A 27,093-nucleotide genomic window follows, 5' to 3' on the forward strand; every position below is an offset into this window, starting at 1 on the left:
AGGTGCTGGAGTCAAGCAGGAGGAGCCCTAGTGGCCACTAGACGGTCGTTAAAGCACTTGGCTGCTTATTGAAAAGTTGGTGGTTTGATCCCACCACACCCGCTTGCTCCACGGGAGACAGACGTGGCCATCTGCTACCGTAAAGACCTAGAGCAGTGGACACCTCAAGGGACAGCAGTTCTGCTCTCTCCTCTGGGGTTGTTTTGCTACAAGTCGAATTAATTTGAAGGCAACAGGTTTAGGTTTCAAGTACGTGAAGTAAACGAAAGAAGGAAAAACCCAGCACTACTGAGAACATCAATCACACAATGTCTAAGGCAGGGCTCCTCACACTGCGGCCCGCCGAGGACATTTATCTGGCCCCCCGGGTGTTTTTGCCCCATTTTGTTTTTTATTTCAAAATAAGTATGTGCAGTGTGCATAGGAATTTGTTTGTTTTTTTAAAAATATAATCCAGCCCTCCAACAGGTCTGAGGAACAGTGAACTGTCCCCCTGTTTACAAAGTTTGAGGACCCCTGGTGTAAAGCAACAAATGTTTTAATTCTATCTTGTTCATTTTACAAAGCAATGATAGAGCAAGGAGTAGGATAAAGCCAAAAATATATATAGGATGTACCCTGCCCCCAATCAAAACTGAAAGGGCATCAATCTCTATGCAAACAGAGTTCTTATAATCTACATATACTAGAATTCTCTTACAACTCCATCTAGGACACACTGAGAGGCTGGTTTCCGTGGGTCCAGAGAAATCCCCGTCTCAGAAAGAAGTTCCTGAGAAGCAGTGTTGATCCCAGTTTCACGCTCAATACGAGACTGTAGTGAATGAAGACTTTCATCAGGAGGCAACAAAAAAGAAATGATCTTGGCAGAGGTCATATTGAGGATGTGCACTATCTGTATAAACAGGAAAAAAGATCAAGTATTATCAATCACTTGGTTACACGAACAGTTCCATGCTAAATCCTCCAAGAAAAAGCTGAGCAAAAGTCATGATCTCGGCATTACACAGGATTCAACACTCTCCAGAGTGAGACCTTCCTGTATCATTCAGGGCATTCTGAAAACTGAAGAGCAACAGAGGTTATTTCCAACAAATCGAATTTCAAAATCTTAGAGGTACAACAAAATCACAGTATAGAAATCTTAATTCAAAAAAGCAAGGATTTGTTCTGAGAAACATGTCTAGTCAAGGAAGGAAAACATTGCCACTTAGGAAGTGTTTCATAAATGGCGTAACATTTTGTAGAAGATCTCCATCAGTGAACCTTCAAATTTCCGTTTGGAATGAGGGGAACGGGGACTGTACAAAGCTAAGAAACTCGTCTGGGATCACACAGCCGGAAGCTGGTAGAGCTTGGATTCAAAACCCTCTCTGACTGTCAGACATCTTCTGACAGAAGAACTGGACCTCCGGTTACGCAGAAATGCAATGCCAGCCTGATTTCTCAAGCGTCCTGCCACAGGTCCAAAGTTAGATAAGAACCCTGTGCCTGTTCCCACTAGCAGCCCCAGCAAAAGGAGTCTGACACTGGCTGCATTGTGAGGCCGAGTCGGGGGGGGGGGGCTCCCTCCAGGGAACCCCGGGCAGCCCCAGAGTTTCCATAGACATCACTGAGCATAACACGATTCAAGATTTTCTTCCTTCTTCACTTATGCAATTAATATGGAGCGAGTATCAATAGTCTCTCTATATTACGTTGAATAGTATGTGGAAATGATTAAAATTAACTCTGTTCAAAAATGCTTGTAGGAATAAGGCACTAATCCAAGGCCACTATTATTTCTACTTACAAATCCTGACAGAGATTGAAGTAATAGAAATACCAAATTGTACTTGCTAAAACAGAAATTAATCCTTCTTTCATGTACACTTCAAACGTAACAGGATTGCCAATATTTCTCTTATCCACCTATAAGAGGCTTCCCTTTAACATGTAATAGCCTTGTTGTTTAAAGGGGGGAGGGAGTCTTCACAATTGACATGGCCTTGCAACCCACGTGAACCCGAGACCGTCCATGCCTTCCCAGACTAAGCAGATTTCACCCTGGGACAGCTGCCATGGACAAAACTTTATTTAAATCTAACAGCAGAAACTTTTGGTGAAAATCTTGTGCCAGACATTTACTATTACACAAGACGTACACCCAGATAGGATACGTGATCGTGGCACTCCACCCACACCCACCAAAGCTCTGGACTGAAAGGAAGGAAGACAGGAAAAGAATCTTGCTAACACATGGACAGGAGAAGACAGAATAGAGGCGTTTCAAAGATGAGACGGGCAGCTAATTGTGCAAGGACCACCGAAAGGTGAGCACATCCAGAGGCCCAAAAGCCAAGAACCTACCAAAGCAAGTCGGATACAATTAGACCTGACTGGGTGAGGGGACCGTGGAAACTCCAAAAGATACTTCAAAGAAGTGATCAAAATAGATCACTTACAAGCAGAACTAAAGAGAAAGCTTGCTAAAGAAATAAAATGTACAAGCTCTATAATAAACATTTTCTTTACCAATAAACATTAAGAAGATTAATATATTTTTGCCAATTGTGAAAAAGTATTTGAACTTCAAAACCGGTCTCATGAAATAGACACTATTAAAACTAACCTTCAAATTCAAAATGTGATCCATTAACATAAAGCACCTTGGCTGCTTTGAAACGAGATCGATAGGTCCTCCTCTCTGCTGAGGATCCCAATTCAGCATCAGCTGTAGCCAGTTTTCCATGGGTTCTACTACTAAGCTGGAAAGTACAAACACACAGTAAAACTCTTACACGTCCGAATTTTCCTTTACTATTACACAACAAGGTACCGGAAGTCCCCAGGCTAGGAACGCTTGACTTGTAGACAACTCCTATGTGCCCTACAGTGCAGGGCTCTGAACTAGTTCTGCCACAGCTGACACAGCAAAGCAGAACTGGAACTTTTATAATTTGGGTGACTCATCACAGTCACTGGAACAGGAAATGCTATGGGTCAAAACCCGGGAAAGGGAGAAGCAGAAGAGGTGCAGTGAGTGCTTTCAGGAGCCTGATCCGTGAGCATGGATAATAATTTGCAATAGGCAAAACCGTGGAGAGCCACCCACACCAAGCAGGGCAGTTAGGCAGCGTCTCTCAGCCGGGCTGCCACCTTTGAAACTCTAATGTTATATAAATTTGCCTTCACTTGGAATCCTATCTTCTAAGCCTAGTCTCAACAAATTCTCCATCACAAGCACCTTCCCCTGCAACACGTGCACTGATGAAAGGCTTCAGTTCTTCGTTACACTAACGCACCACCCACTGCCATCGAGAGAGCAGAACTGCTCCTTAGGGTGTATGAGCTTGTAAATTTTTAGGGGAAAAGTCAACTTTCTCCCAAATAGCAGCTCGCCATGCAAGTCACGGCACCACCAGGATCCCTTGTGGCGCGGAAGCCCAGGGGCTCTCAAAACTTCCTTGGCCTACTGCCCCCCTCTCCAGAAGGGAGAAAAAAAATCACTCAGCACCTCCCTGGTGATTAAAAATGTTTGTACTACAGCCCATCATCCAAGATCAAGTGCAGGGATCTGCCTTTGCAGCCCCCTTGGATCATTCCAGTGGCGCTGAGGGGAGGGACTGCCCCTTTGGGAAATCTGTGCTAAAGCAAGGCTAAATTAGAACCATATGCCCCTGCTCTGGCTACTTACAAACGACTAATGGAATAATAGGCACAAACTTTGATAAAAATAACAGAAGTAGCTTTTAAAATTAGTATATATGTTAACTCCAACAGATGATTCCAGTTCTACTGTCTAAGGAACCCACCCACTTAACTTCATTATACCAAGACTCTAGCACGGAAGTCAATCAACTGAATGACAGCAGCTTGTTCCCAATACAGTAGTCAATGCACCTGTATTTACATTAATCAAATGTATATAAAGTTTAACGGTAAGGTTTTTAAAAATTATTTTATTGGGGACTCGTACAACTCTTACCACAATCGATACATATATCCATTGTGTCATGCACAATTTTTTAAGAATACTTTTACTGGGCTCTTCCATCTCTTATCACAATCCGTACACTCCTCCAGTGTGCCCAGCACATTTGCACATACGCCACCATCATTATTTTCAAAGCATTCTCTTCCCTGTTGAGCCCCTGAGATCAACTCTCTATTTCTTCTCCTCCCTCCCCAGCCCACCCTCCCTCACAGACCCTTGATAAGTTATCGATTATTTTTCCATATCTTACATTGTCCTCCGTCGCCCCTCACCCACTTTTCCATCATTTGTCCCCTTTGGAGGGGGTTCTAGATTGATCCTTGTGATCGGTTCTCCCTTTCTCCTCCCACCCTCCCCTAATCCTCCTGGTACCTCTACTCTCCTGTTGGCCCTGAGGGGTTTATCTGTCCTGGATCCCCTGTGTTGCGGGCTCGTATCTGTAGCAGTGTGCATGCTCTGGTCTAATCCGATTTATAAGGGAGAATCGAGGTCATGATAGTGGGGAGGAAGCATTGAAGCGCTAGAGGGAAGTTGTGTGTCCCATCAGTGCTACAGTGCCCCTGAGTGGCCATCTCTCCCTGTGACCCCTGTGAGGGTGAAGGCAAGTTCTTAGTCACGCTAGCCACCTTTCAAGTGTTCATAACCTCGTGTGACTGGCACACACACACAGAACATTCCCATCTCAGAAGATTCTAGTAGCCAATGTGATGCGAGGGGCACAACTGCTCTCTTGTTCTCTTTCAAGCCTGAAGAAGCTGAGACAAAATTCCTCAACTGATATACTCACCTGCAGAGGCTATTTGGCTGAGGTAAATGACTACTGAACCGAACTTCTCCCGTCATCTCTTCAGATGCAAATATACACTTTGGATCCTTCTTCTTAATCTTCTCATGCCTGTACAACAAAAGCCACCTCAATGGACGCTCTGATGCTGGCACAAGACATCTTAGATTTCTTGCCGTTCACCTTTATTCAATTGCATTTTGTTAAAAAGGCAACTATACCTATACTGTTAAACACGGTAAATGTTTCTTACCAGGTAAATGGCTGCAGGTGATGCAAAAAAGGCCTATATCCGGCAATACATTCAAACACCATGGTCCCAAAGCTCCAATAATCAACAGTGGCTGTGTAAGGCTTATTTTCAAAAAGCTCTGGGGCCTTCGAGAGAGAAAACGCTTTAAAGGCCAGCATGATACACAACAGGACTACTTGAACTGCGACCGCTATGTCACGGTCATCAAATGCAAACCTTGCATGCCTAAATTCAGAGAAACAGTACACATCTCACCAGATACTGCAGTGTCCCCACAAAAGAGGTACACAGGCTTCCTTGATCGACATCTTTGGCATATCCCAGATCAATTATTTTATGCAATATCTGTGAAAGAAAAAGAGAGTCCATTTTAAGTGGCGGAGGAATCAGAAAAGGGAAGGCTGTCAAGAGCCCCGCCTGGGCGGTGCAGCGGCCAGCTCGCTTCCCTCTCGAGTCCCACCGGGTACCAGCCATGTGATCTTCATCAAGGGACTTAGCCGCGCCCGGTTTCCAGACAGTGGAATTACTAACAGTCGCCACTCTACAAAATTATCCGCAGAAGTCCATGAACGAGTGAAGGTGAAGAACGTATCGCAGTGCCTGGCACAGAATAAGCTTGACCCATTAAAGTAGAGACAGTGAGTGGCTGGCTAACTCCCACACCTGAAGAACCATCCCTCACTTTCCTGCCTGCAAGCCGGTGCCAACTCATAGCGACCTCCAGAACGGGGAAGTGTCCCACGGATTTCTGGGACTGTAACTTCTTCCAGGGATACAAAGTCTCATCCGGCTCCTGAAGAGCCACCAGAGAGCGGATCACCTGTGAGAAAGCACCCATCTAACTTTACTTCAAAAATGTCCTGCAACCTTTGGACACAAAAGAAAGCAGACATCATTGATGCCAAATATAGCGAAAAGTTCCTCCAAGAAGACTCACCGCCCAGGGCCCATGACCGCAGCAGCCCACCTCCTCCACTAACCCCAACCAGTCGGCTCTGATGCACAGTGACCGCACAGTGCAGCGCAGAACTGTCTCTTGGGGTTTCGGAAACTCTACACCGGGAGCAGACTGCCTCACTTTTCTCCTGCAGAGCCCCTAGTGGACTTAAGCCGCCGGCCTCTGCTGGGCAGCCCAGCCCACTAAGCCAGCCACCAAAGCTCCTTTCACAACCGAGAGTCAGCCAGCTATATTCAAGAAACCAATTCAAAATGAAGACTTTGAACTTTCAAGTCTTTATTGGAGTGGAACCTGTAATCTAGAACAAGAAAGCAGCTCAGAGTGTTGTAATAAAAACAAACATTTCAGTAGTTAAGTCATAATTTCCTGTTACTTTCAAGATGACTTACTTAGACATCTGAGAAATCGGGGTTTTTAATTTTAATATAAAGAGATGGGAAGAAAATTATATTAAAAACATAATTACATTTCATTTCTCTTAAAGCTGATTCACAAGATATGTTTGTATTCTGACCTAGTTTACAGGTACAAATCTTCACTCGCAGCCTGCTGTCCCTGCTAGATATTATGCTGGAAAAACAAGTAAACAAGAGGGGTGCAATTCCTTCTCCAGTGGGGCTACTGTGCAGCAAGGGAAACTGACAACTAAACTCGTGTGGTGAGAGCGCTGGGGCAGAGAAGAAGGGCATCCACCTTGAAGAAAACACTAAACTGGCATCAATAGGTAGGGGCTCACCTACCTTCCCACCAACATCCTGAAGAACTATGTTTTCAGGTTTTAGGTCACGGTGTATAATTTTGTTTTCGTGCAAATACCGAATTCCAGACCCTAAAAAAAGTTTGAAATGCATTTATAGGTAATAGAAAACATCAAATTGTTGCTTTTTTTTTAGTTCATTTCACATTTTTTACAAATCTGCTCTGACATTCAGATTTACATGGACTCAATATTGTAGCTACAAGACTAATTAGGATACAATGTAACAGCAAACAGAAAATCTGGTAACATTAATTAGTACTTTAGACTTACAGTATATACTCATTTAACTTATGAGAGTGAACATTTAAAAAATGAAACAAGAAAGGTGGAGGGGCGGGGGGAGGGGAAGCAAATTAAAAATAAAATAAAATTTTTTTAAAAATTAAAAAAAATAAATGAAACAAGTCATTAAGAAAATCCATTGTCACTTTTATAACCTTTCCCTCCCATTTAAATCAACCTCTTCAACTAGCCCTTGGCCCCAAGGTCAAGAAAAGCAGCACGGGCAGAATATATATATATATATATATACACGAGGGGGACCCCCCACACCAAAAAAACAACGGACAAAAGCTCCACTGGGAGCATCCAGCAACTCGCTCTGAGTCGGTGCACCTAGTGGTGTTGCCTGGGAGGCTGGCTCTCTCTGGTCACAGTGTATTTTTTCATGAACGTAGTTTTGCTTCAACCTCATTTTTTAAGATGGCTGATTTAGGAGAACAGTGTGAGGCTGTGAAATTTTGTTTCCTGCTCAGGAAAGATGGCACAGAAACACAGCTTCTATGTAGAGCACAGCTTTCCAGTGCTATGGGGAAAAAAAATCAGGTGTACAGTGCTTTTCTCACTTCAAAAAAGGTAAAATATCGATTGATGACAAACCTTATTCTGGACGTCCATCAACTTCCTGAACAGACGAAATGTCAATAAAATTCATGCACTTGTGGAAAAAAAATTCATGCACTTGAACTTTAAGTATGACAATGGAGCACTGGAAAGATGGGGAGGTAATCTGGACGGCCTTGGAACTCAGTTCAGTGAAATGTAATGGGAGATTTTGGAATGAGAACGGTCGCTGCAAAATGTGTACCTCAGGTCTGACTGACCAGGAAAAAGCATCAAGGGGAAACATGATGTGCTCTGAAAGAGCAGCTCTGAAGTGACACAGGTTTTTCCCCCAAAGTCATTCCTAGTGATGAGACATGGTGCTGTTCTTATGATCCCAAAGCAAACATCAACCAAGCCAAGCCAGTGGAAGACGCCATAGTCACCTTGCTGTATAAAAGCTCATCAAGTGAAATCAAAGATCAAGACCCTCATTTGCTTGTTTGATGTGAGCGGGACAGTGCATTTGGAGTTTGTTCTACCAGGTCAGACTGTTCATCAAGCTTTCATTTCAGAGGTTCTGAAAGGATTTGTGTAATAGTGTGTGACAAGAAGGCCTGATTTGTAGCTGCCAGGGGGCTGGTTTTGCCACGACGAGAATGCCCCTACTCATGCAGCCATCTCAGTGTGCCAGTTTTGGGCCAAAAAAAAGCACACCTCTCTTCCTTACTCGCCTTATCTTGCTCCCTGCAACTTCTTTTTGTTTCCGCAAATGCAGAGGGGCATGAAAGGACAGTGACTTGAGGATGAAGAAGAGGTGAAGGGAAAAGAGGGAGGTGCTGTCAGCCATCCAAACAGATGATTTGAAAGATGTTTACCAGAATGGAATCGCAGATTTGACAACTGTATTAAGTGTAACGGAGAGTACTTTTAAGGTGATAATGTTTTGTGAAAAAATTTAAATACATTGCTTTGGGGAAAAAACCTCCGGTTTGTTTGGCTGCCCCCTCGTATAACAAATGAGATTCTTGGCTTCTGAGTTTCCTCCAAGGGCCTCCAAAACGAATTCCACTGCTCTTGAGTTTATTCCGACTCATACCAGTCCCAAAGGACAGCGCAGAACACCCCTGAGGGGCTCCAGCACTGTCATCCTTAGAGAAGCTGGCTGTCACACCGCTCTCCTGTGGAGCACCTGGTGGCTTGGGACTACTGACCTGGGTGTGTTCAAGCGCTTTAAACCCTGCACCACTAGGATGCCTTCGCCAAGGGCCTACGTACTGTATTTTAGATATTTTTTAGAAGAAATTTTGATTAAACAGATTTGCAATTGAAGATCGGACTTTAGAAACAATATCCTAATGAGATGTAATTTCATTACACATAAAATTATGCTTATGTGGAGGGGATGAAAATGTTTTCCTTTTGAAATTTTATTTATTTATTTATTTAAGATCATTTTATTGGGACTCGTAAAACTCTTATCTCTATCCATACATACAGCAATTGTGTCACGCACATTTGTACATTTGTTGCCATCATCATTCTCAAAACATTTTTTTCTACTTGAGCCCTTGGTATCAGCTCACTTTTCCTCTCCCTCCCTACCCTCTCCCTTATGACTCCTTGATAATTTATAAATTATTATTATTTTGTCATATCTTACACTGTCCGACGTCTCACTTCACCTACCTGTCTGTTGTCTGTCGAGGGGGTGAAACTTAATAAGGTGCTGTCACACCATTTTCTACCAGCAATTGTAACATTTGTTAGCTGAAGTTAGATGCCTAACGCAAAGTAAATATATATATATATATATAAATTTTAATTTAACATCACTAGTAAGTTAGATCTTTCTGACTTTGTATAGATGTTAAGAATTATGTGTCATATACCAATAATTCTCCTTAATTCTCAAGTAATACAGAGAATCTTCAATGGACTAAAGGGACATTCAACGACAACGGTAAGCTCAAGCAGATTACATACCTATATCACTAAGCAAAGAAAGTATCTGGCTTTCTTTAAGTCCACAGCAGTTTTCTGGTTTGTTGAGCAGCTAAAGGAAAACAAAAAAAAAGGTAAAAATGTAATATTGCGAATATGCTGGGCAACAATTGCTATATATGTTAATGATTATACAATAAGAGAATATTCAAATGAGAAAATAAGTGAAGATTTTTTAAAAATTAAAGAGGGAGAAATGATTAAATCCACACTGACTATGCAAATCTACTATGAGTCTGACTCTTGACAAGTCTTATAAAAGGGAAGATAAAGGGGTGGGGGGTGGGGGAGTATTTGAACTTGGAGAAAGTTAAAAGACATCTCAAAGATATAGATAGAATTAGCCATATGAGATGATTCAAACTGAGATGTGAGTTACAATAAAGAAAAATGAAATATTTTAAATAAGCACCTTAAAATAAACATTGACATTTTGATCTGACAACACAAATATAGTCCTTTCTTGCATATAAATAAATTTTTAAAGTATGTTCAAAATCGGGAGTTGACAAACTGTTTCTGGAACGGGCCAAACAGTAAGTACGGTAGGCTTTGCAGGTCATACACTGCGTTGCAGGAAAGCAGCTTTAAATAACACGTGACGAGATGAGCATGCTGGACCCCAGCTGCGACAGTTAGATCATTTCGTGTCCACCTGACGACACAGGAAAGTGTACACAGGTGGTATCCAGCCTGTCAATCAGGTCACGACCTGATGGTGTCTCCATGTAGACGTGGCCTTCTCATAAGGAGGGTCCGGAGAACCGCCCTCTCTCTGCCTTTCCCTTCCTGCCTGCTGACCCTGAGAGCTGCCATCCTACCACCAACGTTGGGTCCACACAACTTTGCACCGTCTGGCCTGCGATCTTCCTGCATTCTGCATCATTGCAAGTGGCTGCATGAGTCTAAAGAGGGACTTAGGACTAGTGTTGGACTTAGGACTGAAGTTGGACTGGGCTAGCGTGTCTTCTTGATATGAAGCTCTTTCTCAAAAATATATGAGTGTCACGGGATTTGTTTCCGTAGTCAACCCGGCCTAACACACCAATAGCACTCGCTTTACAAAAACAGGTAGCAGGCTGTCATTTTCTGACTCCTATATTATCATATTGAATGTGATTCAGATAAAGTTCATGATTTATTAGCTCATCATCTCAAAGCACCCATGCTACCTTCCGAAGATCTCCTCCAGAACAGTATTCCATTGCTAGAAGAGGCACATCATTAATCAAAATATTCAGTTCCTCAGGAACATCGCAGGCTTTTACAACACTGGGGTGGTCCAACCTAACCAGAAAGGAAAGACATTCTAGTAAATAGTGCTCTCCACAGAGAGAATCCAGGTTTTAAATTGTAGTTAAAGGGAGGGGGGAGAAAGGGAGGGAACAGCACACACACATTTATAACTTCTCAGTTACATAATTTAAAACTTAATACTAAAAAATAAGCAAAATACTATTAGTATTACTACTGTTAAACTTATGTCATGCCATGAAAGTACACACATTCATTTACTTGTCAAAAATAACTCAATGAGAGGTAGAGGTCGATTAATATTCCCAACATGCAAATAAGTTTACTAGCAGTTACCAGGGATGAAAGGGAAGGCAGGGGGTAGTGTGGTTTCGGGGCACTAACCCGCTCCCTTTGTGTCAACTCTGATTCACAGCAACCCTCAGGACACAGGCCTGTCCTACAGTGTTTCCGAGGCTGGACTCTATCAGAGCAGATAAACACATCTTTCTCTACGGAGTGTCTGAGGGGCCAAACCACCAAGCTTCCAGCGGCCGGGCCCTTAACCGCTGCACCGTTTGAGGCACCACATACGTGTTAACCGTGACAGAAACCTTGGCGATAGATACGGCAATGCCTGCACACCCTGAAGCATGGAATCAACGCCCCTGAACTATACGTGTCAAAATGCTAAGCTGGCAAGTGTTGGATTATATTTATTTTTACCACAATAAAGTAAACAATAGTGAATTATGCAGGATACTGTTTTCTCACAGCTTTGAAAAAGTGCAACAGTATAACATCATCATCACGATCCTGCAATGGATCTCCAAACATGAAGAGAATTCTACTTCCAGGGACCTGAAGGGGCAGAAGCTCCACATAGAGCCTAAGAGTCGAGCTTTCTTGATTTCACCACCACAAAATCAGAGGACCATTAAAGGGCAGAACAGACAATGGTGTCAGAAAGCAATCATATCCAAGCCAGGCTCCATAAGCGCTAGCTTGTGGACTCAGCGGACTTCAGCTCCCTCTCCTATACCGAATTATAGAGTTGCCGTACAATGAGAAGACTCATCTGTGGAGCACCTAGCACACTATGGAGAAGCTTTAAAATGTCCACGAACAGTCTATGTCTGCAGTCAAGGACTCCTGCCTCGTGAGCGTAGGCTGCCCTTAGGGACGCATGTCTAACAAGTAGAATGTGGTAGACGCATGAAGTGCAACTTCTGAGGGCAGATCATACAAGCTGGGTGGTCTTCATCTTGGTCTTGCTCTCGGGCCCCTTGCTCTGGGGAAAGCTAGCTGCCATGTTATGAAGTCAAGCTTCCCTAAGGAGTCAAGAACATGGAAGGAAGCAATCAAGGCCCTTGACTAACAGCCACATAAGAGAGTTTGAACAAGATCCCAACCCTTGTCAGACCTCCACATAGCTGCTGCTCCAATCAACACCCTGTTATCTCACAGGGAAGATCCTGATTCGGGTTCACCCTGCAAAGACACTCCAAAATTCCTAATCCACGTAGACTGTTCAGGTAATGCGGGCTGCTGTGGGTCACTGAGAAGTGGACTTTGTGGCAACAGAGAAATACGTGGGCAGGTAAAGGGACAGGCATTGGGAGAAGGGCTCCCGTTCATACATGAACAGGTTTGAACCTGTCGCTACTTATCAGTGGACGGCTGCAGACATGTTCCTGCAGTAATGCTCTTGCCTTGGTCTCGTTAGGGAGCTCTAGAAAATGAGACTTAATCAAAGCAGTGGCTTCCAAGGGGATCTGTGGGGGCAGTTGAACTTGAAGCAGAGGCCAGCTCAGCCAGTTATGGTGAGTATGGGAATTATAAGGGGCATCTTGATAGATTTTCTTGACACAGGACAATCACAGAGGACTACTAAGAAGTTTTAGGAAAACTGAAAACCACATTAATTAGAAAAAGGCTAAGAAAGTTGTGCCAAAGAATTTTTTTCCAGCATGACAATGCACCTGGCTCGTTCTTTTAGGAGTAGCAAGGGCTGTCCTAGAAGAATTTTGTTGGGAAACCTTAGCCATCACCCTACAGCTCCGGTCTTGCCCCTTCAGTCTTCTCTCTGTTCCCCTAACTCAAAAATATATTTTAAAGGAAAATTATCTGAGCCTCTTGAGGATGCCAAAACCTCTGTGAAAAATTGGTAAGGTCAGAATTCTTCAGAGAAAAATGAGAGCGATGGAGACGTTGCCTTCAGAACTGACAGAGGGCAGTTTAATAAAGGTTTTTTGTTTAATAAAGGTTTCTATGGTTTTGTAGCAATACCTTTTGACTTCCTCTAGTAGACGATCTAGCAAGAACAATTACAAAAGCTGTCGGGTAGTGATTCTTACTGAACTAGCATGCATCACAGTTGGACACTGACCACAATCCAGAAGAAATACATACACCCTCAGAGATGAGTCTAGTAATATCTACGTGACTGGCTCTTACCTCCTTTTTCTAAAAAAAATTTATTGTGAAAACACTTAAACCATATGAAAAAAAACAAAAACGTATGCCATCTCAACAATTTCTACATTGATGAGCTGGTGACATTGATTATATTCTTTAAAATATCATCTCATCTCATGATCCTTTTCCAAATGGTTCCACAATTGTTAACGTACACCCAATGGCTCCTAGGCAAAACTTTCCCTCTCCCCCCCTCTCCACTCAGAGTAAAGGCTAATCATTTTTTCTTTCAAAACATTTACTTCTTTCATATAACTATTGTCTTTTACTGATCTATTTTACTCAGCATGCCATTTTCAAGACTCATCCATGTTGTGCCATATACTTACGACTCATTTCTTTTTATGACTTAGTAGTATTCCATTGAGCCCGGGTAAAGTGCTCCGCTGCTAACCCCAAAGTAGGCAATTCAAACACACTAGCTGCTCTACCAGAGAAACACGGCAACGTGTTTCCATAAAGATGCACACCCTCAGAAACCTAGGGGGCAGCTCTACTCTGTCCTAGAGGGTCACAATGAGTTGGCATCTACTCTCACGGCAGGGTTTTAGGTTTCTATTATAAGTATATATATACCCCACACTTTGTCTATCCATTCATCTGCTGGTGGAAATTGTGGCTGCTTCCACTCTTTGGCTGTTGGGAGAAGTGCTACAGTGAATATGGTGTGCAGGCTTTATTTGCCTTTCTGCGTTCACTTCTGGGCACAAACCTAGGGCTGAGATTGTGACCTCACATGGTAGTTCTATGTTGAACTTCTTAAGACACTGCCCAACTGCTTTCCACAGTAACTATACCACCTCACACTCCCAGCAGCAATGAATCAATGAACGAGGGTCCAATTTCTCCAGCAGCACCGGGCATCCTCCCCTGCGGACTCTCACAGATGTGATGTGCTATTTTATGGAAGGTAGATTTGCATCATTCTAATGGCTAATGACTAGCTGACTTTTTAAACAAAACTTTCTTAATCATAATGTGATTTTATTGTAAGTAGTCCTTGGGTTCTGAACAAGTGCTGTTTCTATGCTTCTGTTTAAGTCTAATTTTTACACAAGTTGGAATGATCAGGCAAGGCTCCTAGCTCACATCAGTGAGTCCATCGTTTACTTTGGCAGTATATTCTTCTATGTATAACATTAAAGAAATACTTCCAGATACTCTATGACATCTTTCACACATGAATTCACGAATTCAGTAATCATAATGTTTTGATGTGCATGCAAAGTAGTTCCCATTTGCTGTTAAGAGCCAATTTATGTATCTAGAATTTTTATACAATAGGCCCTTGTTTGTACATAACTACTCATAATTTCGTGGTGTATCAGTTACACACTGGGCTGCTAACCACAGGATCAGCAGCTGAAACCACCAGCCACTTTGAGGGACTAAGACAAGGTTTTCTACTCCGATAAGAACTGCGGCCTTGGAAACCCACACGGCAGTTCAACTTTGTCCTATAGAGCTACTATGAGTCAGCCTGGATTCAGTAGCGGTGAATGACTCATAACCTGGGGACTGCCCGTGTTTGAACTAGAACACATATTTCATGAAAGAAGCAGGTAAGCTTCCAGGGCGATCGGGAGAGGAGATTCCTGGTCTCCTGCCGCCATTGCATCTGGCGGGGCTGCAGGACCAGGAAATAGAAGTCTGTAAGTACACTTACTTCTTCATGATCTGGATTTCATGGCACCATCGTTCTCTGTTTTTGGTACTTAGTTCTAAGCGACAAGATTTAATTGCTATTTTCTGATCAAGTTCCTGCCAAAACAGTAAAAAGTATAGTTAGATTCTTGTGCAGATTTCCTTGCTATCAAAGAAATGTCAAGCTGAAGATGGGTGAGGGGAATGGGACTCTTTAGCTTTACTTATTAGCATAATGGTTCACAGCTCTTTGAGTTACCACTTTGCTAAGTAAACAATGACACTCTAAACCAGTGGTTCTCAACCTTCCTAATGCCACGGCCCTTTAATACAGTTCCTCATGTTGTGGTGATCCCCCCTCCCCATCACCCAACCATAAAATTATTTTCGTCGCTACTTCATAACTGTAATTTTGTTACTGTTATGAATTGGACGACCCCTGGGAAAGGGTCATTCAACCCTTAAAGGGGTCTCAATCGCTGCTCTAAACCCACGATTCAAACCTGAACTTCAAACACACCCAAGTGCACAAGCGAAAATGGACTGAAGCTAATCGTAAGGCAGGCAGGTCCCCACAGAACGCTGTCTCAGACACAGAGCTATATCAAATTGTCTCCCAATGAACCCCCTTTGTCAAAGATAACTAACAATGGCCCCAGCCTCTAGTGTATGATTCCCAAAGTGGGGGATACCTTCCCTAGAGGGCACTAGAATGATCCAGGAGGGCTGCAAAAGCAGATGCCTACACTTTTTTGTTAAATCATTTTATTGGGGGCTCATACAACTCTTATCACAATCCATACATACATCAATTGTATAAAGCACATTTGTTACCCTCATCATTCTCAAAACATTTGCTCCCCACTTAAGGCCCTGGCATCAGCTCATTTTTCCCCCTCCCTTCCCACTCCCCCCTCCCTCATGAACCCTTGATAATTTATAAATTATTATTTTGTCACATCTTACACTGGCCGACGTCTCCCTTCACCCACTTTTCTGTTGTCCGTCACCCAGGGAAGAGGTTATATGTAGATCCCTTATCCTGGATCATGAACTATAGAACAAAAGTTTTTAAATGCTAAGAATGCCAAGGAGGTGCTAAGTGTGTGGATGATTTTTTTATTTCTGAAAAAGGGAAAGCAGGCCAGTGAGTGGAACGTGTGCTCGAACACAAACAGAACGCGCAGGATGGTCAGGTGCTCCCGGCCTACTGTGAATACACTGTCTACATCTGACCGTGCCTAATGCAAAAAGAAATTCCCAAACTAGGTACTTCTCTCAGTATTTTCAATGACAAGGGGGTGGGGGAGGGGAATCCCAACAATGCAACAATGATTGTATCGCAGGCTCCACATCTATGAAATGAACCCACCAACCCAATCATGTGGCCAATTCTTCCTGAAATTAAACTTACTCTGATGTGCATTGTAGAATGGAGTCAGACCCCATCGCATTCGGTATTTACCGACCATCTAATAAAGCCACCAACAGCAGCCTAATCAGGGACAAACAGGCTGCATTATGTTCCTGACATTGTGAGAGTCTGTAAGGGCTTCTGAAACGTCTCGTCTGACACAAACCAGAGGTGTGGTAAATTAGGCTACTAGGAATAAAGAGGAAGGAGCCCACAAACGAGGCAGAGAGGGGCTAAAACAAAACTCTCAGAGGGGAAGCAAGACCAAGTTGAAAACTGGATTGTCAGCATGGGGGTAGGGGAGTACAGAGAGAAGACTGCCGAGAGAGACAGAGAGAGGCTGGTGGCTGGTAAAGCACTAGGCTGAGAGTCAAAAGGTTAATGGTTCAAAATCTCCAGGGTAAACCAACCAACTGACTCCCAAATGATTACAGCCAAGGCGACCCTGAGGCAGTCCACAGGTCACTATGAGGCGCATGCCATGCGCACTGCTGTTAGGTGCCCTCCAGTTGGTTCTGCTGTCCATGCCACCCTCGCAGGAGCTGGGAGGTTCGGGCACACTGTTGGACCACTGTGCCACTTCACCTTGCTGAGTCTTCCTTTTCACTGTTACCATGCATGACGTCCTCCCTCAGGGACTGCCCTCCTCGGGGTTGGTCTAAAGTACGTGAGACAACATTTGGCCACGCTCAATTCTAAGGAGCAGTCTACCTGTACTTCTCCCAACACAGACAGCCATTTAATATTCGTCACCAACACCATATTCAAAAGCATCCAATCTTTTTTGGTCATGATTATATCAACGGCCAACTTTCACATGTGTATGAGGTGACTGAAGGCATCATGCACTTGAGTCGAACGCCTCTTGAGCTTCAAAATGACTTCTTACGTGCGTTTGGGACACAGTATAGAGGTCTCTGCAGATGTGCTCAATGAACTAAACTGTTTGATTTCTTGCCTGCTGTTCCCATGAGCGTTAATTATGATCCAAATAGAAGGAAACTGACAACTTCAATCTCTTCTAGATGGATCACCATGTTCTCTATTGGTGCAGTTGTGAGGAATCTTGTTGATTCCATGGTGAAGTGTAGCCCGCACTTCAGGTTGCAGTCTTTGATCTTCAGTGAGCGCTGTAAGCTTTCGCTTTCAGCAAGCAAGACTGGGTGACCTGGATGCTGTAGGTTGTTAGTCAGTCTTCCTCCAGCCCTGACCCCATACCCTTCTTCAAACAGCCCAGATTCTCAGGATTATTTGCTCAGCAGACAGAATGAGTAGTATGGGGGAAAGACACACCTTCCTGATTTTAAGACACTCAGTCCCCCTTCTCTTGTTCTCAGGACTGCCTCTTGGTCTATTTATAGGTTCCACGTGAGCACAATGAAGGGCTCAGGAATTCTCATTCTTCTCAATGTTAGCCATCATTTGTGATGTTCCAAATAGTTGAATGCCTTTGCATAGTCAATGCAACACAAGTAAAATCTTTCTGGTGTTCTCTGCTCTCAGCCAAGATCCATCTGATATTAGCAATAGTATTTCCCACTTCATGTCCTTGGAATCTTGCTTGAATTTTGGACGGCTCCGTGTGTGTGTGTTTTCAAACAGGAAAAAATTCATTTATTTCACTGAACACTGTGGTAGGTGCTTTACACACATGATCTCCAACTTTAAAAGCCACATAAATAGGTGACTAAAAAGCTTTTATAACGCAAAGCTTCAAAAAGTCAAAGCATTTACCCAAGGCTATAGAGCTGGCGAGTAGCAGAAATTGGGGTGGGAATCCAGATTTTTTTCTCCCGAACCACACAGCACTTACTGTGTAGAAAAACAATATTATTTTAACTAAACTTCATTTATAAAATCCCAAACATGGCCTATTATTCTGATAGGACAATATATTTCATAATACTAATAAATAACAGTGAAATCCATCATGTTCTTATCAAGAGTCTGGAAAGCAAAGTGTTATCATAGAGAGCATTAAGAAGCTATGCTTAGCCTTAGTTCCAAAGGTTAAGAACAAGAAGCTCTCGGACTCAGCTGAAAGTTACATTTTTCTATGTAGCCACAAACAGACAGCAACAACCTGCCTCCGTTTGAATAGAGAATCAGCACAGCAAGAAGTCCTCCAAGAGCTCACATCATTGACAGCCCTCAACACGATGGAGGCACCAACACACACCGTAAACGTGCCCAGCCCTTCCGCAGTCACAACTTGCTCTTCAGTCACTGTCTCTTCATGCAGCACATACTCCACAATGTCTGCTTGACGAGATGCCGCAATCGCCATGGGTTCTACTTCCCTGCGAACTCTGTCGCCAATCTGCAAACGCAAAGGGATGTCTGCCACGGATGACACTGCCACGCCCTGGTGCTGAAGGGTTTTTGGTAATTCAAGCCAGACATGGGTTGAATGTTAAAACATGGTTCCTATAGTGTAAGACTGCTCTGACCCTGAATGTGAAAACGTGGTTCCTATAGTGTAAGACTGCCCTGGATCCAGGTGTGTGTGTGTGTGTGTGTGTGTGTGTGTGTGTGTGTGTGTGTGCACACGCACGCGCGTGAAAACATGGTTCCTATAGTGTAAGACTGCTCTGGATCCAGGTTTGTGTGTGTGTGTGTTTCTTCCCAACAGGTTTATTGGCCCAAAACTCACATATCATACAATTCAATAGCTCAACCACATCAAGAGAAGTTGTACAATCATCACCACAATCCATTTGAGAAAGCTCCAGGCTTTAATCACACTGTACATATTGCATAGGGTGTGAGGTAACCCAGAACTGTGATGTGCAACCAGAACCCGAGGTCCCCAGTGACACCAGCTTGTCCCAAGAAATGCTGCCAAGCCAGCTTTAAGATCTTCTCATTGAAGGCTGGGGCAGGGGACCCCAGGCCCACGCTGCCCACTAAACCTCGCCTCACCTCTTGTAGTATACCTGGTCGTTGTGCTGGCAGCTCCCTGTTGATGCACCGATGCAACCATGTTTAAAATTATCTTCCGCAGAATTTTAGTTGTAGGTGATATTATTCAATAACTGTGCATTCTATTAAATCACCCTTTATGCAAAAGGCACAAATAAGGATCTCTTCCAGTTGGTTGGCCAAGTAGCTGTCTTTCATGGGGCAGAGATAAGTAAGTACTTCTACTCCTGGAACGCTGTCAATGCCCAGAAACTTGTTTCTCACTAGTGCCTTCAGTGCAGCTTGGACTTCTTCATTCCCTTTGGTTCTTGATCATATTAGTTTCTGAGATGGTTGAATGCCAATCACATTTTTTGGATACAGTGACTGCCCCTACCCCCACACCCATTTTTTGGTCTGTGTGTGAATTAGGTGAAAGTTTACAGAACATTCAATAATTGATTGAGACTCAGTTAGTCTGAAGTCACTGACAACAATCCTCACAGGGTAGCACCATTTATCCCACTGGCTACCTGTGTTTCCAGCCTTCTGAACAATGTCCTTGGTAAATGCTACTCTTTTTATCCCAAATTGCTGATTATCCTGAGGAGGACCTCCCTTGCATGATTGTTCCCCTTAGGAAACACTAAACCAAACGCACTTCTACCAAGCCGACTCCCGAGGAGCCTGAAGGACAGACTGGCATTGCCCGTGGCTTTCCAGGAGTGTACATCTTACTGGGAACAGAAACCCTCATCTTCCTCACGGAGCGGTTTCCCACTGCTTGCCTTCCAGGGTAAAAGTTCGGCCTGCGACCACGACACCGCAGCGCTCCTTCCTGGGACTTCTAGACATGTCTGCTATTTGGCTGAAGACCGAATGATGAAGCCGAGTGCAGTTCCGGGCCTGGATGGTGGCAGAGGGCCACAATCTTGGGTGTCCCACCACCTCTATCCAACTAGTATACGTGGTCTGTTCATAGTTTGTTCCCACGTTTCCCTCCCACTCTAGCCAGGGCTCCTTCTGTCTTTTGACGCCTCCGCACCATTCATTATTTTGCCTACAGAGTCCTTCATTATTGCAGCTTGAGTTTTTTCTTTTAGCTTTTTCAGCTTCAAAAATGCTGAGTTTGCTTTTTGCTCTTTTGTTTTACTAACTCCGAGACACTGCCCATTTATTTTTATTTCATTATAATATTTCATTCTGTCTTCTCAAGCCACCCTTTGACATGTCCTGGCCAACACTTTTCCTTCTTCATTTCGGCCTTTCACTTTAGCTAGTCTACATTCCCGAGCAAGTATCAGTCTCTTCGGACATCCCTTTTGGCCTTTTATCGCTCCTGTCTATGTACTGACCTTCTGGTTCGTTATGTGCAATGGCTTTGACGGTCATCCCACACTCATTCGGTCTTCAGTCAGTAGTGTTCAATACATCAAACATACTCTTGGAATGGCCTCTAAATTCAGGTGGAATGGATTCAAGGTCCTATTTGGGTTCCTGTGGACTTGTAATATTCTTCAGCTTCCATTTGAACTAGCACACGAGCAACTGAGGTTGGCTCTGCAGTCAACCCCTTGCCTTGTTCTAACTGATGTTGCTGAGTTTCTCCATCTTCTACAGATATAGGTGATTTGATTCCTGCTCATTCCATCCTTCAAGGTTCATATGCACAGTTGCCACTTATGTTATTAATAAAAGTTGGGGGTTTTTTTTAGCGCTTTAACTTTTATTCTTTTAAACTTAATTTATTCCCGAGCCATGAGTTTTTGCTTCTTCAGTTTCTTCTGGGAAATCTTTTTCTTCTGTGCAACCTCCTCTTCTGGTTTGGGAACGATCTGTTCCTTCTCAGTCAGGATCATCTCAGTGAGGCAGGGGGAGCTCAGGGATGGGTTGATCCGACCATGAGCTCTGTAAGTCCGGCGGCGCATCTTGGGGGCTTTGTTCACCTGGATGTGCTCAATGACCAGAGAATCTGCATCTAAACCCTTAAGTTCAGCATGACTTTCTGCATTTTTAAGCATGTGAAGCAAAAATTCAGCACTCTTTTTGGGCCACCGACCCTGGGTCCAACCCCATTGCTTGGCCTGGGCACACCTGCCAACACCACCATTGTACCGTCGGAAAGGCACACATTGCTTCTGCAGAGTGACGTCTTTCAAGTATTTGGTGGCTTTCCAGATGTGCATGCCTTTGATGGCCTGGGCAGTTTCACGGGTGTTCTTGAAGTAGACCCGGAGGTTCGACCCTCTTGATTTGCAGGATTTTGTAGGGTTTTCTGGGTCGAGTGAGTAGCGAACCATCTTGGCAGGTCACCTCAGGCCGCTACAGTTAGAGGAAGAGCGGTGGGTTCTGGGAGAAGTCATGGTCACCAACTTCTCGTGCCAATAAAAGTATTTACAATGAATTTTGGTCTAGTTAAATTCTGTCATGTGATCTCCCATGTAGTTGCTATTACCAAGATTATATTTTCCAACTGTTGATATTTCTTTGTTTGCAACGTTCACGTTCCAATCACCAGTACTTATCAATGTATCTTGATAGCATGTCTGAGCCATTTCAGACTGCAAAACTTGGCAGCATTCTCCCATTTGTCACTAGCTTTAGTAAATTTGAACATTACTCATATTACGTGTTCTTCCTTATAGGTGTATAGTCATTACCCTATCATTGAACTTTTTTTTAAGTATCCTATCATTTATAACACTGTACTTAAAAGAGAGACCTTACAATGTTCCTTGTAGTGACAAATGCACGATGCTATTCCTCTTCCATTTGTCATTCCCGCTGTGGAAACAGCACAGGAGATCGGGGTGAGGGGACAGGCATAACTGACCTCCTCTGACTTCTCCCATGCCAGGAGGCAGGGTCAGACGTGCCTCCACCCTCTAGCTTTCTTTCCCTGCTGACATGAACTGTTCCTCCCTTAACACTCTACTTTTCTGATGGTTCAATAATTCATTGCAATGGCTACACAGAACTCACAGACAATACTCACTAATGAGGGGGTGTATAGAAAAGTTAATAGGCTTCCACAAAACAGAATCAGTAATGAGTAAAGAGCCACATTAGAGTCTCTACTTGGTCAAAAGCCAAACCTCTCTCTAGTTCTCAGCCTCTCAGCCACATGGTCCCTTGGCCGCTGCTTTGTCTCAGTTTCATAGTCTCTGCAGTTTCATAGTCTCTGCAACTACTCCTGTGCTCTGTCTCAAAGTCTCTTTGCCTAGGCCTCTGGTCTCAGCCTGCCTCCCTTGCTCTGCCCCATGTCTCCCTGCCATAGCCTCTGGAGTCTCTGGATTTTTGGGTGGGTCTCTGTCACTTCAGACAAGTCTTGAACATGTTCCATTTCAACGGTGCCATGATTTCTGTGTCCTAAGGTGGCTCTTATACACAGAGGAATAGCTTTAATAGACGTGTGGGGTTTGTCTTTCAGCTGACCATACCCCCAGGAAATAGTGTTGGCTTGGTTCGCACCCTCTACTAAGGTGAAGATATAATCTCACTTTAATCTTGTCCATTAACATAGCAGAGAGCTCCTTCCAAAATGGGATTACAGCCACATGCATAGAGTCTAGAATTTATAACATTTCACATAAGGAATCTCACCAGCACAGATCATATGCCTTACTGAAAATGATCAATATCAGTCCATTTCAGCTCACAAACAGTGTTATCAATCTTCATGCGTTCCATTTCAATTTTGACAGCTCCAACATTCCAAGACTCATGCTTCATATAGACAATGTTCCAATTATGAATGGAAGCTTGCAATGCTTCTTCTTACTCTGAGCTGTGCTTCATCAGCCAATGGAGGTCCCTAAAGCTTTGTTCTAGCCACACCATTGAGGTCAACTCTCCATTGAGGAGACAGCTTCCCCCCTGTACGTTGAATGCCTCCAACCTCAGAGGATCATTTACTAGCACTAAATCAGACAATATTCCGTTGCCATTCACAGGTTTTCAGTGGCTAATTTTTCAGAAGTGGATCACCTCTTCTTCCTGTCTTAGTCTAGAGCAGTGGTTCTCAACCTTCCTCATGCCGCGACCCTTTCATACAGTTCCTCATGTGGTGGTGACCCCACAACCATAAAATTATTTTCGTTGCTACTTCATCACTGTCATTTTGCTACTGTTATGAATCAGGTGACCCTGGTGAAAGGGTCGTTTGACCCCCCAAAGGGGCCGTGACCCACAGGTTGAGAACCATTGGTCTAGAAGGTCTGCTGAAAGCTACCCCTCCGGGGCGACCCTGTTTGTATTTTAGATGCTGTTGGTACAGCCTCCAGCATCAGAGCAATACCTGAGGCACACAGTGCAAGAAGCTGACAGGCAAGCGCTGGAACAACATGCATTGCAAGAGAGACAACAGACTATAACCTAGCTTAACCACAATCCTCACTTCCTTCGACCCGCTTTTGTTATGAGCATGTGGCTATTGTAGCTATGTGCCATGTAAATCTTTACCACCTGGGAGGCCAGCTGGTACAATCATCAACTATTTTAAATCCTGATTGAAGGAGGCAGATTTTTCAAAACATCACACAAAAATTCAACTAATTCATGAAGATCTCCCTACGCTCCCTTTTCATAAAATGTTCTTTGAGATGCTTAGAACAGATGTAACAGATGCAACCACACATCCACCAAGCTGTGTTAAAATAAATTTGGAAAAGACAATGTTGTTTAATCTGGGACTTCACACAACTTTTAATATGCTAGTGTGGGTTACAAATGTTCGAATAAACAAACCTATTCTGCAGAACTTATGCCATGTATTCATGTATGGGTACCTCATAGGGTTATTTTTCCAAACACGCTTTCCGAAGTGCTGCTCTCAAACAATTCGTCCAAAGGTCTAATGCACCGCGTGAGCCCCACTGCGCTGAGATCAGAAGACCTAACAGTGCCTGGCTACCACTACTGGCCTCTGTGATCAGAATCACAAGAGAAGGGGACAGAGAGAAGAAACTTACAACAAAACTCAAAAATAATAAAAGCAGCAGGGGTGGGGAAAGCCTCACCCTCGGAGCACATCATAAACTGAATTTAATGCACATATCCTTCACACTCTGACAGTCATCTAGTCGAAGTCAACTCAAAGCAACCCTTTAGGACAGGGTGGAACTTCCCCTTAAGGTTTCCAAGACCGGAACTCTTTATAGGAATAGAAAGCCCTGTCTTCCGTCCAAGAAATGGCTGGTGGTTTTGAACTGCTGACCTTGCAGTTAGCAGCTCAACACAAAACCACTGAATCACCAGATATAGCTATGTTAAAATTTAACATCTTATTTGCTTTTTTCTTTTGACCCATATCTAACTTATTCTACTTTTTATTTATCTATTCTTTTAAAAATCACTTTATTGGGGGCTCTAAAAGCTCTTATAACAATCCATATATCAGTTGTATCGAGCATATTTGTACATATGTTGCCATCATCATTTTCTAAACATTTACTTTCTATTTGAGCCCTTGGTGTCAGCTTCTCTTTTTTCCCCTCCCAACTTTTTATTATTTTCTTTTGGATTAAGGCTTCTGTTCCTTTTAGATTGAGGTTTTTCTGTGTTTTTTATTTTCTTGTTGTTGTTGGTTTGGGGCGGGGGGGCTATTTGTTGGTTGTATGGTTCTCGTTACAGGAAATCCAGGAGAGCTAAATCTAGAGATAGTAACTAGACTGATGATGCCACAGAGTTCAACAGGGTGGTAGGTTTGGGGGAAAGAGGGGACTAAGAGCAACGAGGACAAAAATGAAGAAAATGCCCTATAACTGAGTGTGGTGATGATTGTATATTCAAATTTAGTATATTCGAACCACCAGGGAGGAAGGGGGCAGTCAGGCTTACTGAGCTGAAAGAGATTGGTGGAAACCCCAAGACCGTAGCCCGTAAGACATCCCTCAAGTCTGGAACTGCACCCACCCCAGGGAACAGTGTTCAGTCCAACACCAGACAGGCCTACAAAGTGAGAAATGGCACAGGGAGGAGCTCTCTGTACAGTCAGCCAGACAAGACTGAACGTACTGCTCGGGTAGCCAAGAAGGGCCGGAAAAGAAGGATGAATGAAACCCAGGGAGGAAATGAGGAGAGAGCTATTAACATTAGGAAGAATGCCATCAACGTCATAAAAAAAAAAGTGTATCAACTAATTTGCTCTGTAAACTCTCAAACTACTCATGAAAAGTTCAAAGAGGAGAAAACGAAGCGCTACTATATTCCCTAGAAAGAGTTCGTAGGATCCTCTGTCATGCTTCCACACCACTCTGCACAAATCTTCTTTAGATGGGTTACCGCCTTGTACTTTGTTTCTATTGCTCTCACGAGGCATGTTGATTTGGGCACCAACTCCACCAAGCCCTGTTTATTTAGCTGTAAAGAATCCATCTCGCAACAAATGTACAATGTGCTTGACACACTGGATGGATGGATGGATGGATTGTGATAAGAGTTGTACGAGCACCCAATAAAATGATTAAATAATAGTTAAAATAAATAAAAAGAACCCATCTCTTAACCTTTTCCTTTTCCACGTTGTGCCTTGATAGGGGTGGATGAAACACTGGAACAAGGCTCCCCCCATAAAGGAGGGTCTTGGAAGTTGGAAATGCAAACCTCGAGTCAGGCTCAGAAAAGGAATGGGCTCTTTCAAGTACTGTGACAGACTATTTCTTTTTCCTCGCTGCAGGTCCACTAGGTAAAGATCCCAGTTTTGGAAGGACCACTCTAGACAACGGGAAAGTTCCTGAGAGATTTCTAAGATTTGGGAGGAACCCAAGTCTCCTTCTTTAAAAAGTGAGTTTCCCTAAGTATCTTCCTTGACAAAACGAGTTGACCCAAACTGTATTAGAGTTTACCAAACCCCAATCCAGAGAAGGAGACAAGCATGTTAGCATGCAAAGTTCTCTTACAGTTATGCCAAGAGCAAGGTCACAGCCAATGCTTTGCTGGAAGTACTGGGCTCTCCCTTTTTTCTCTGAGTGCCTTAAGGTCCCTCTGATAATTTATTAACATGTGCCGACCAATCAAAGTATTGGATGCTTCAGTCATTCTCCTGGCCAAATTTCCTTCTATACTGTAATCTAGAAACCTGCTTCACAAAATTTCTGCAGTTTGCTGTCAGTGACATTTGACATTTTCTTTCCCTCCCCTCACCTTTTTTTTGGAGGGAGTGCCTGGATGACATGTTCACCTGTTCCACACCCCAACTATTACCCCTGTGGTAGACTCCCATCTCTCTGTCCTCCCACTTCACAAGAGGGACGCTCTACCCATCTCTTCTTGACTTCACTTCATTCACAGGCCAAGTGCTAACCTTGTCCTACATGCTTTTCCACTCAACGCCATCACAAAAGGGTCTTCCTAGAGCACCACTTTCATTTTAACATTTCCTTCTTAAGGTCGGTGACTAATGGTGAAGATGGTAGCAACAACACAATAAGCGCAGCTGATGTTTGGGGGCTTACCACAGGCCAGACATTTACTTCATTTGACATGCATTCTCTGATTGCGCTCCCAAACGAACGCACAAGGTATCTGACTTATTATATCCACTTTATGATGACAAAGCAAACACTAGACTGTTAGGATTATTCATCTGGGGTCTATACACCGAAAAGGAGCCCTGGTGGCACTGTCTGTTAAGCCTAGGACTGCTAACCATAAGGTCAGCTGTTCAAGCAACCAGCCGCTCCTCGGCAGAAAATCGAGGCGATTTGCTCCCACAAAGATTTAAAGCCTCAGAAATCTATCTGAGTCAGAATCAATGGCTGTGGAGGTGGGGTTACCTGAAAGGTCTGTATATGTGTGCCAGGAAATAGTGAACCCACTCAAATAGATAGCTATGTCTGAAAAAATGTGTGGAGGTGCATTGTGGAA

General features: G+C 43.5%; 1 protein-coding gene across 2 annotated transcripts in view; it reads right to left on the minus strand.

Moving 5' to 3' along the window:
• Window positions 1-27,093, minus strand: part of CHUK (component of inhibitor of nuclear factor kappa B kinase complex) — a 45,449-nt gene that overhangs the window by 17,463 nt on the left and 893 nt on the right. For both annotated transcript variants that reach the window (XM_075533310.1, XM_075533309.1), the window contains exons 2-10: window positions 14,935-15,029; window positions 10,730-10,844; window positions 9,540-9,609; window positions 6,712-6,800; window positions 5,269-5,358; window positions 5,014-5,138; window positions 4,764-4,871; window positions 2,612-2,747; window positions 701-895 (exon numbers count right to left, since the gene is read on the minus strand). In XM_075533310.1, coding sequence (XP_075389425.1) covers window positions 701-895; window positions 2,612-2,747; window positions 4,764-4,871; window positions 5,014-5,138; window positions 5,269-5,358; window positions 6,712-6,800; window positions 9,540-9,609; window positions 10,730-10,844; window positions 14,935-15,029 — 1,023 coding nt within the window. The remainder of the gene's footprint in view (window positions 1-700; window positions 896-2,611; window positions 2,748-4,763; window positions 4,872-5,013; window positions 5,139-5,268; window positions 5,359-6,711; window positions 6,801-9,539; window positions 9,610-10,729; window positions 10,845-14,934; window positions 15,030-27,093) is intronic.

The sequence above is a fragment of the Tenrec ecaudatus genome, chromosome 16 (genome assembly GCF_050624435.1).
Source record: "Tenrec ecaudatus isolate mTenEca1 chromosome 16, mTenEca1.hap1, whole genome shotgun sequence".
NCBI classification, from domain to species: domain Eukaryota; kingdom Metazoa; phylum Chordata; class Mammalia; order Afrosoricida; family Tenrecidae; genus Tenrec; species Tenrec ecaudatus.